This window comes from Electrophorus electricus, chromosome 1, assembly GCF_041902795.1.
Source record: "Electrophorus electricus isolate QZ-2024a chromosome 1, ASM4190279v1, whole genome shotgun sequence".
NCBI lineage: Eukaryota > Metazoa > Chordata > Actinopteri > Gymnotiformes > Gymnotidae > Electrophorus > Electrophorus electricus.
Genome location: NC_137497.1, coordinates 7,833,721 through 7,846,220, shown reverse-complemented (window position 1 = coordinate 7,846,220; position 12,500 = coordinate 7,833,721). Strand labels below are relative to the sequence as shown.

The following is a 12,500-nucleotide window of genomic DNA, read 5'->3' as shown; positions in this document are numbered from 1 at the left end:
GTGTCCTGTGTGGTTCTTTATTATCCCAGTCGGTCTAATAAATGTCCTCAGCAATTGTATCCTGACATCTCATCCACCTGCATGTAACAGTTTCTAAAACTAATGAAACCAGAACCACCACTATTACTTTATTATAGTGTCAGTATCACAGAACTGGACTGTCCCACCTGTTCAGGTAAGCAGGACCTCCTAGATGGACCCAAACACATATGAGGTGGAACAGGGACAACTGAACAGGAAACCACACAACTGAGAGGGTTTGAACTGAAGGAGTGGGTGAGCAAGACCACACTGTTCTACCCCCTACACTACTGGGAAGAAGGAGTGAAGGGAAATGAAAACAGAACAAAAGACACACAACTGTAAGACAGACAACAAACACACAGCGACACCTCTTGCTACAGGACATTTCTCCTCCTAATGAACAACTGATGGAGAGGGACTCTCCCCAGAAGAAACAAGATGACAGACATGAGGGAAGACCCTCACAGAACAGGCAAGATGACAAGAGACACTTCTTGGGAAATTTCCACTTAAAAAAATACCAATTATAAAATCCCACATGCCAAGGCTTCATAAAAAGTCCTTAGTGAAGTAGTTATATAGGGGTGGGGCACCTGTGGGAGATCAGACTAATGAGCACTGATTAACTCCCAGCTCATGGCCTCCCTCTGGTGGCAGCTTGCTGGCATTGCAAGCCATCAGTTACAAGTAAGAGAGAGTTGGAGAATGTGTGTGTGGGTAGATGATGCTGAATCTTGTTCTCCTTTTCTCCTAAAACTAAGACACACCTGTGGTGAACCCCTCTTATTAGTTTGACCTGTAAAATGGTGACATTGTTTACTGGGGTATTATTGTTGTAATATTGGGGGGAACTTCACTCTCTCACACACTGGGAGGAACATTTATGAAAGAATCTGAGTGTGTAATGTGTCACTCACCGTAGGACTGAGGTCACAGGTCCACTGTTGAATGCAAGAGGCTCATCCATGGACCTGTCACTCTTCATAGACACACAGCTGGGTGCTGGATTTGCTGCTCTCTCACTCCACCTCCTGATGATGTTGAATAGTGAAAATAAATCACATTAGAGAACAACCAATTACACCCACAACATTCTTACCCAATCAGCTCCACCTGGTACCTGCACTCACTGGACACTTGATTAGAATCACCTGTCCTTCAGCAACTACACAAACATACCACACACACAGAAACACATTACACCTGTCCTTAAGCAACACAAACATACCCCCCCACACACACACGTCCTTCAGCAACTACACAAACATACCACACACACACGCACACGCACACACACACACACACACCACACCTGTTCTTCAGCAGCTACACAAACACACACACACACACCTTATTAGTTTGAGCTGTAGAATGGTGATATTGTTTACTGGGGTATTATTGTTGTAATATTGGGGGGAACTTCACTCCCTCACACACTGGGAGGAACACATCTACCCCACTTATGAAAGAATCTGAGTGTGTAATGTGTCACTCACCGTAGGACTGAGGTCACAGGTCCACTGCTGAAGTTAAAAGGATCATCCATGGACCAGTCACTCTTCATAGACACACAGCTGGGTGCTGGATTTGCTGCTCTCTCACTCCACCTCCTGATATTGAATAGTGAAAATAAATCATATTAGAGAACAACCAATTACACCCACAACATTCTTACCCAATCAACTCCACCTGGAACCTGCACTCACTGGACACTTGATTAGAATCACCTGTCCTTCAGCAACACAAACATACCAAGCGCACACACACACACCCACACACCACACCTGTCCTTCAGCAACTACACACACACCTGTCCTTCAGCAACACAAACATACCACGTGCACACACCCACACCCACACACCACACCTGTCCTTCAGCAACTACACAAACATACCACACACACACACACACACACACACACACATCACACCTGTCCTTCGGCAAGTACACAAACATACCACACACACACACACACACACACACACACACACACACACACACACACACACATCACACCTGTCCATACACACATCACGCCTGTCCTTCAGCAACTACAGAAACATACCACACACACACACGCGCGCGTATCACACCTATCCTTCAACAACACAAACGAACCACACACAAACCACACCTGTCCTTCAGCAACTACATAAAAATTACATCTGTCCTTCAATAACACACAAACACCTGTTCTTCAGCAATACAAACATAGCACACACACACACACACAATCACACCTGTCCTTTAGCAACTGCAGAAACATACCACTCACATACACACACACACCACACCTGTCCTTTAGCAGCTACACAAACATACCACACACACCTGTACTTCAGCAAGTACACAAACATTGCATCTCTCCTTCAAAGACACACAAACACCTGTTCTTCAGCAAAACAAACATACCACACACACACACACACACACACACACACACACAGACACACACACACACACACACATCACACCTGTTCTTCAGCAACTGCAGAAACATACCACACACACACAGAAATCAAACCTGTCCTTCAGCAACTACACAAAGATACCAGACACACACACACACACACACACACCTGTCCTTCAGCAACTACACACACACACACACACCTGTCCTTCAGCAACTACACAAACACACACATTACACCTGTCCTTAAGCAACACAAACATACCCCCCCCACACAAACACACACGTCCTTCAGCAACTACACAAGCATACCACAAACACACACACACCTGTCCTTCAGCAACTACACACACACACACACACCTGTCCTTCAGCAACTACACACACACACACACACACCTGTCCTTCAGCAACTACACACACACACACACACACACCTGTCCTTCAGCAACTACACACACACACACACACCTGTCCTTCAGCAACTACACACACACACACACACCTGTCCTTCAGCAACTACACACACACACCTGTCCTTCAGCAACTACACACACACACACACACGTCCTTCAGCAACTACACACACACACCTGTCCTTCAGCAACTACACACACACACACACCTGTCCTTCAGCAACTACACACACACACACACCTGTCCTTCAGCAACTACACACACACACACACCTGTCCTTCAGCAACTACACACACACACACACCTGTCCTTCAGCAACTACACACACAGACACACCTGTCCTTCAGCAACTACACACACACACACACCTGTCCTTCAGCAACTACACACACACACACACCTGTCCTTCAGCAACTACACACACACACACCTGTCCTTCAGCAACTACACACACACACACACACGTCCTTCAGCAACTACACACACACACACACCTGTCCTTCAGCAACTACACACACACACACACCTGTCCTTCAGCAACTACACACACACACACCTGTCCTTCAGCAACTACACACACACACACCTGTCCTTCAGCAACTACACACACACACACCTGTCCTTCAGCAACTACACACACACACCTGTCCTTCAGCAACTACACACACACACCTGTCCTTCAGCAACTACACACACACACACCTGTCCTTCAGCAACTACACACACACACCTGTCCTTCAGCAACTACACACACACACACACCTGTCCTTCAGCAACTACACACACACACACCTGTCCTTCAGCAACTACACACACACACACACCTGTCCTTCAGCAACTACACACACACACACCTGTCCTTCAGCAACTACACACACACACACCTGTCCTTCAGCAACTACACACACACACACCTGTCCTTCAGCAACTACACACACACACCTGTCCTTCAGCAACTACACACACACACACACACACACAAACACACACACACACACACCTGTCCTTCAGCAGGTGCACTGGCTCTGTTACTATGACAGGTGCAGGGAGGGAGTGAGACATGAGTGTAGGTTTGGAGTGTTTTTACTCTTGATAATACAAACAAACAAAAGAGTTCAGCCGTAGCTCACAACTGCTACCAGAAACTAGAACAGCACTGCTAGTAGAACTTGGTTTAAATATGAAGAGGACGTGGCAACAGATGAAGGGGAGAATAACTAGAACTTCTAACTAATAAGTGGGAGATGGAGAGCAGGGGAATGGCTGAGGATGAGTGACAGGGATTAGTGTGTGTGTGTGTGTGTGTGTGTGTGTGTGTGTGTGTGTGTGTGTGTGTGTGTGTGTGTGTGTGTGTGTGTGTGTGTGTGTGTGTTTGGCTGGGTAGCGATGAAAAGCCCCAGATGGGATTGGTTTAAGGGTGAGAAAACCCTCAGCCACTTCTGATGAAAAACAAAGTGACTTGTCTGGTCCGAGGATCAAAGCAGCATCCACACTAGTGTGGTGACGCAGCTCTAACCACTACGTGTGTGTGGTAGACTCAGGACACTCCATTTCTCTCCATAAATACAGCAGGAAATGAACACAGAACAAAAGACAAGCAACTAAGACAGACAACAAACACACAGGGACACCTCCTGCTACAGGACATTTCTCCTCCTAATAAACAACTGATGGAGAGGGACTCTCCCCAGAAGAAACCAGATGACAGACATGAGGGAAGACCCTCACAGAACAGGCAAGATGACAAGAGACACTTCTTGGGAAATTTCCACTTAAAAAAATACCAATTATAAAATCCCACACGCCAAGGCTTCATAGAGTCCTTAGTGAAGTAGTTATATAGGGGTGGGGCTACCTGTGGGAGCTCAGACTAATGAGCACTGATTAACTCCCAGCTCATGGCCTCCCTCTGGTGGCAGCTTGCTGGCATTGCAAGCCATCAGTTACAAGTAAGAGAGAGTTGGAGAATGTGTGTGTGGGTAGATGATGCTGAATCTCTTTCTCCTAAAACTAAAACACACCTGTGGTGAACCCCTCTTATTAGTTTGACCTGTAAAATGGTGACATTGTTTACTGGGGTATTATTGTTGTAATATTGGGGGGAACTTCACTCCCTCACACACTGGGAGGAACAAATCTACCCCACTTATGAAAGAATCTGAGTGTGTAATGTGTCACTCACCGTAGGACTGAGGTCACAGGTCCACTGCTGAATGCAAGAGGCTCATCCATGGACCAGTCACTCTTCATAGACACACAGCTGGGTGCTGGATTTGCTGCTCTCTCACTCCACCTCCTGATATTGAATAGTGAAAATAAATCATATTAGAGAACAACCAATTACACCCACAACATTCTTACCCAATCAACTCCACCTGGAACCTGCACTCACTGGACACTTGATTAGAATCACCTGTCCTTCAGCAACTACACAAACATACCACACACACACACACACACACACACACACACATCACACCTGTCCTTCGGCAAGTACACAAACATACCACACACACACACACACACACACACACACACACACACACACACACACACACACACATCACACCTGTCCATACACACATCACGCCTGTCCTTCAGCAACTACAGAAACATACCACACACACACACGCGCGCGTATCACACCTATCCTTCAACAACACAAACGAACCACACACAAACCACACCTGTCCTTCAGCAACTACATAAAAATTACATCTGTCCTTCAATAACACACAAACACCTGTTCTTCAGCAATACAAACATAGCACACACACACACACACAATCACACCTGTCCTTTAGCAACTGCAGAAACATACCACTCACATACACACACACACCACACCTGTCCTTTAGCAGCTACACAAACATACCACACACACCTGTACTTCAGCAAGTACACAAACATTGCATCTCTCCTTCAAAGACACACAAACACCTGTTCTTCAGCAAAACAAACATACCACACACACACACACACACACACACACACACACAGACACACACACACACACACATCACACCTGTTCTTCAGCAACTGCAGAAACATACCACACACACACAGAAATCAAACCTGTCCTTCAGCAACTACACAAAGATACCAGACACACACACACACACAGACACACACACACACACACACATCACACCTGTTCTTCAGCAACTGCAGAAACATACCACACACACACAATCACACCTGTCCTTCAGCAACTACACAAACATACCGCACAGACACCCTATCTGTCCTTCAGCAAGACAAACACCACACACACACACACACACCACACCTGTCCTTCAGCAAGACAAACATACCACACACACACACACACACACACACACACATCACACCTGTTCTTCAGCAACTGCAGAAACATACCACACACACACAGAAATCAAACCTGTCCTTCAGCAACTACACAAAGATACCAGACACACACACACACACACAGACACACATCACACCTGTTCTTCAGCAACTGCAGAAACATACCACACACACACAGAAATCACACCTGTCCTTCAGCAACTACACAAACATACCGCACAGACACCCTATCTGTCCTTCAGCAAGACAAACACCACACACACACACACACACCACACCTGTCCTTCAGCAAGACAACCACCACACACACATACACACACACACACACGCATAACACCTGTCCTTCAGCAACTGCAGAAACATACCACTCACACACACACACACCACACCTGTTCTTCGGCAGCTACACACACACACACACACACACACACACACACACACACACACACACACACACACACACACACCTGTCCTTCAGCAACTACACACACACACACACAGACACCTGTCCTTCAGCAACTACACAAACACACACATTACACCTGTCCTTAAGCAACACAAACATACCCCCCCCACACAAACACACACGTCCTTCAGCAACTACACAAGCATACCACAAACACACACACACCTGTCCTTCAGCAACTACACACACACACACACACCTGTCCTTCAGCAACTACACACACACACACACACACACACACACCTGTCCTTCAGCAACTACACACACACACACACACCTGTCCTTCAGCAACCACACACACACACACACCTGTCCTTCAGCAACTACACACACACACCTGTCCTTCAGCAACTACACACACACACCTGTCCTTCAGCAACTACACACACACACACCTGTCCTTCAGCAACTACACACACACACACCTGTCCTTCAGCAACTACACACACACACACACACACAAACAAACACACACACACAAACAAACACACACACACACCTGTCCTTCAGCAACTACACACACACACACACACACACACACACACACACACACACACCCCTGTCCTTCAGCAGGTGCACTGGCTCTGTTACTATGACAGGTGCAGGGAGGGAGTGAGACATGAGTGTAGGTTTGGAGTGTTTTTACTCTTGATAATACAAACAAACAAAAGAGTTCAGCCGTAGCTCACAACTGCTACCAGAAACTAGAACAGCACTGCTAGTAGAACTTGGTTTAAATATGAAGAGGACGTGGCAACAGATGAAGGGGAGAATAACTAGAACTTCTAACTAATAAGTGGGAGATGGAGAGCAGGGGAATGGCTGAGGATGAGTGACAGGGATTAGTGTGTGTGTGTGTGTGTGTGTGTGTGTGTGTGTGTGTGTGTGTGTGTGTGTGTGGCTGGGTAGCGATGAAAAGCCCCAGATGGGATTGGTTTAAGGGTGAGAAAACCCTCAGCCACTTCTGATGAAAAACAAAGTGACTTGTCTGGTCCGAGGATCAAAGCAGCATCCACACTAGTGTGGTGACGCAGCTCTAACCACTACGTGTGTGCGGTAGACTCAGGACACTCCATTTCTCTCCATAAACACAGCAGGAAATGAACACAGAACAAAAGACAAGCAACTAAGACAGACAACAAACACACAGGGACACCTCCTGCTACAGGACATTTCTCCTCCTAATGAACAACTGATGGAGAGGGACTCTCCCCAGAAGAAACAAGATGACAGACATGAGGGAAGACCCTCACAGAACAGGCAAGATGACAAGAGACACTTCTTGGGAAATTTCCACTTAAAAAAATACCAATTATAAAATCCCACATGCCAAGGCTTCATAAAGAGTCCTTAGTGAAGTAGTTATATAGGGGTGGGGCTACCTGTGGGAGATCAGACTAATGAGCACTGATTAACTCCCAGCTCATGGCCTCCCTCTGGTGGCAGCTTGCTGGCATTGCAAGCCATCAGTTACAAGTAAGAGAGAGTTGGAGAATGTGTGTGTGGGTAGATGATGCTGAATCTCTTTCTCCTAAAACTAAAACACACCTGTGGTGAACCCCTCTTATTAGTTTGACCTGTAAAATGGTGACATTGTTTACTGGGGTATTATTGTTGTAATATTGGGGGGAACTTCACTCCCTCACACACTGGGAGGAACAAATCTACCCCACTTATGAAAGAATCTGAGTGTGTAATGTGTCACTCACCGTAGGACTGAGGTCACAGGTTCACTGCTGAATACAGGAGGCTCATCCATGGACCAGTCACTCTTCATAGACACACAGCTGGGTGCTGGATTTGCTGCTCTCTCACTCCCCCTCCTGATGATGTTGAATAGTGAAAATAAATCACATTAGAGAACAAACAATTACACCCACAACATTCTTACCCAATCAACTCTACCTGGTACCTGCACTCACTGGACACTTGATTAGAAACAGCTGTCCTTCAGCAACTGCACACACACACACACACACACACACACATCACACCTGTCCATACACACATCACGCCTGTCCTTCAGCAACTACATAAAAATTACATCTGTCCTTCAATAACACACAAACACCTGTTCTTCAGCAATATAAACATAGCACGCACACACACACACACACACACACGCGCATAACACCTGTCCTTCAGCAACTGCAGAAACATACCACTCACACACACACACACCACACCTGTTCTTCAGCAGCTACACACACACACACACACACCTGTACTTCAGCAAGTACACAAACATTGCATCTCTCCTTCAAAGACAAACACCTGTTCTTCAGCAAAACAAACATACCACACACACACACACACACACACACACACACACACACACATCACACCTGTTCTTCAGCAACTACACAAAGATACCAGACACACACACACACACACAGACACATCACACCTGTCCTTCAGCAACTACACAAACATACCGCACAGACACCCTATCTGTCCTTCAGCAAGACAAACACCACACACACCACACACACCACACCTGTCCTTCAGCAAGACAAACACCACACACACACACACCACACCTGTCCTTCAGCAAGACAACCACCACACACACACACACACACACACAAACACCTGTCCTTCAGCAACTGCAGAAACATACCACTCACACACACACACTCACACACACACACACACATCCTTCAACAACTCAAACGAACCACACACAAACCACACCTGTCCTTCAGCAACTACATAAAAATTACATCTGTCCTTCAATAACACACAAACACCTGTTCTTCAGCAATACAAACATAGCACACACACACACACACACACACACAATCACACCTGTCCTTTAGCAACTACACAAACATACCACACACACACACACACACCTGTCCTTTAGCAGCTACACAAACATACCACACACACACACACCTGTCCGTCAGCAACTGCAGAAACATACCACACACACGCCACACCTGTTCTTCAGCAGCTACACACACACACACACACCTGTACTTCAGCAAGTACACAAACATTGCATCTCTCCTTCAAAGACACACAAACACCTGTTCTTCAGCAAAACAAACACCACACACACACACACACACACCACACACCTGTCCTTCAGCAAGACAAACACCACACACACATCACACCTGTTCTTCAGAAAAACAAACATACACCACACACACACACACACACACACACACACACAATCACACTTGTCCTGGAGCAACTACAGAAACATACCACACACACACACACACACACACACACACACACACAATCACACCTGTCCTTCAGCAACTACACAAACATTACATCTGTCCTTCAATAACACACAAACACCTGTTCTTCAGCAATACAAACATACCACACAATCACACCTGTCCTTTAGCACTACACAAAGATACCACACACACAATCACACCTGTCTTTTAGCAACTGCAGAAACATACCACACACACACACACACACACACGTTCTTCAGCAGCTACACAACACACACACACACACACACACACACACACACACACACACACACACACACACACACACACACACACACACACACCTTATTAGTTTGAGCTGTAGAATAGTGCTATTGTTTACTGGGGTATTATTGATGTATTATTGGGGGAACTTCACTCCCTCACACACTGGGAGGAACAAATCTACCCCAGTTATGAAAGAATCTGAGTGTGTAATGTGTCACTCACCGTAGGACTGAGGTCACAGGTCCACTGTTGAATGCAAGAGGCTCATCCATGGACCTGTAACTCTTCATAGACACACAGCTGGGTGCTGGATTTGCTGCTCTCTTAATCCCCCTCCTGATGATATTGAATAGTGAAAATAAATCACATTAGAGAACAACCAATTACACCCACAACATTCTTACCCAATCAACTCCACCTGGTACCTGCACTCACTGGACACTTGATTAGAAACAGCTGTCTTTCAGCAACTACACAAACACACACATTACACTTGTCCTTAAGCAACACAAACATACCCCCCCCCCCCACACACACACGTCCTTCAGCAACTACACAAGCATACCCCACACACACTCACACACCTGTCCTTCAGCAACTACACACACACACACACACACACACACACACACACCTGTCCTTCAGCAACTACACAAACACACACACATTACACCTGTCCTTAAGCAACACAAACATACCCCCCCCACACACACACACGTCCTTCAGCAACTACACAAGCATACCACACACACACACACACACACACCTGTCCTTCAGCAACTACACACACACACACCTGTCCTTCAGCAACTACACACACACACACACACCTGTCCTTCAGCAACTACACACACACACACACACACACACACACCTGTCCTTCAGCAACTACACACACACACACACCTGTCCTTCAGCAACTACACACACACACACACACACACACACCTGTCCTTCAGCAACTACACACACACACACACACACACACACCTGTCCTTCAGCAACTACACACACACACACACACACACACACACACCTGTCCTTCAGCAACTACACACACACACACACACACACACACCCCTGTCCTTCAGCAGGAGCACTGGCTCTGTTACTATGACGGGTGCAGGGAGGGAGTGAGACATGAGTGCAGGTTTGGAGTGTTTTTACTCTTGATAATACAAACAAACAAAAGAGTTCAGGAGTAGCTCACAAATGCTACCAGAAACTAGAACAGCACTGATAGTAGAACTTGGTTTAAATATGAAGAGGACGTGGCAACAGATGAAGGAGAGAATAACTAGAACTTCTAACTAATAAGTGTGAGATGGAGAGCAGGGGAATGGCTGAGGATGAGTGACAGGGATTAGTGTGTGTGTGTGTGTGTGTGTGTGTGTGTGTGTGTGTGTGTGTGTGTGTGTTTGGCTGGGTAGCGATAAAAAGCCACAGATGGGATTGGTTTAAGGGTGAGAAAACCCTCAGCCACTTCTGATGAAAAACAAAGTGACTTGTCTGGTCCGAGGATCAAAGCAGCATCTGCACTAGTGTGGTGACGCAGCTCTAACCACTACGTGTGTGTGGTAGACTCAGGACACTCCATTTCTCTCCATAAACACAGCAGGAAATGAACACAGAACAAAAGACAAGCAACTAAGACAGACAACAAACACACAGGGACACCTCCTGCTACAGGACATTTCTCCTCCTAATGAACAACTGATGGAGAGGGACTCTCCCCAGAAGAAACAAGATGACAGACATGAGGGAAGACCCTCACAGAACAGGCAAGATGACAAGAGACACTTCTTGGAAAATTTCCACTTAAAAAAATACCAATTATAAAATCCCACATGCCAAGGCTTCATAGAGTCCTTAGTGAAGTAGTTATATAGGGGTGGGGCTACCTGTGGGAGCTCAGACTAATGAGCACTGATTAACTCCCAGCTCATGGCCTCCCTCTGGTGGCAGCTTGTTGGCATTGCAAGCCATCAGTTACAAGTAAGAGAGAGTTGGAGAATGTGTGTGTGGGTAGATGATGCTGAATCTCTTTTTCCTAAAACTAAAACACACATGTGGTGAACCCCTCTTATTAGTTTGACCTGTAGAATGGTGATATTGTTTACTGGGGTATTAGTGTTGTAATACTGGGGGGAACTTCATGCCCTCACACACTGGGAGGAACAAATCTACCCCACTTATGAAAGAATCTGAGTGTGTAATGTGTCACTCACCGTAGGACTGAGGGCACAGGTCCACTGCTGAAGTTAAAAGGATGATCCATGGACTTGTCACTCTTCAGAGACACACAACTGAGTGCTGGAATTTCTGCTCTCTGGCTCCCCCTCCTGATGATATTGAATAGTGAAAATAAATAAAATAAATCACATTAGAAAA

At 46.2% G+C, this 12,500-nt stretch overlaps 1 protein-coding gene across 1 annotated transcript in view; it reads right to left on the bottom strand.

Moving 5' to 3' along the window:
* LOC145657007 (NACHT, LRR and PYD domains-containing protein 12-like) overlaps positions 1-12,500 on the bottom strand; it is a 61,896-nt gene that overhangs the window by 42,771 nt on the left and 6,625 nt on the right. Inside the window, exons 2-7 of the mRNA XM_081711154.1 lie at positions 12,338-12,451; positions 10,332-10,445; positions 8,355-8,468; positions 5,035-5,148; positions 1,521-1,634; positions 942-1,055 (exon numbers count right to left, since the gene is read on the bottom strand). Of these exons, the coding sequence (XP_081567280.1) occupies positions 942-1,055; positions 1,521-1,634; positions 5,035-5,148; positions 8,355-8,468; positions 10,332-10,445; positions 12,338-12,387 (620 nt within the window). The 5' untranslated portion in view covers positions 12,388-12,451. The remainder of the gene's footprint in view (positions 1-941; positions 1,056-1,520; positions 1,635-5,034; positions 5,149-8,354; positions 8,469-10,331; positions 10,446-12,337; positions 12,452-12,500) is intronic.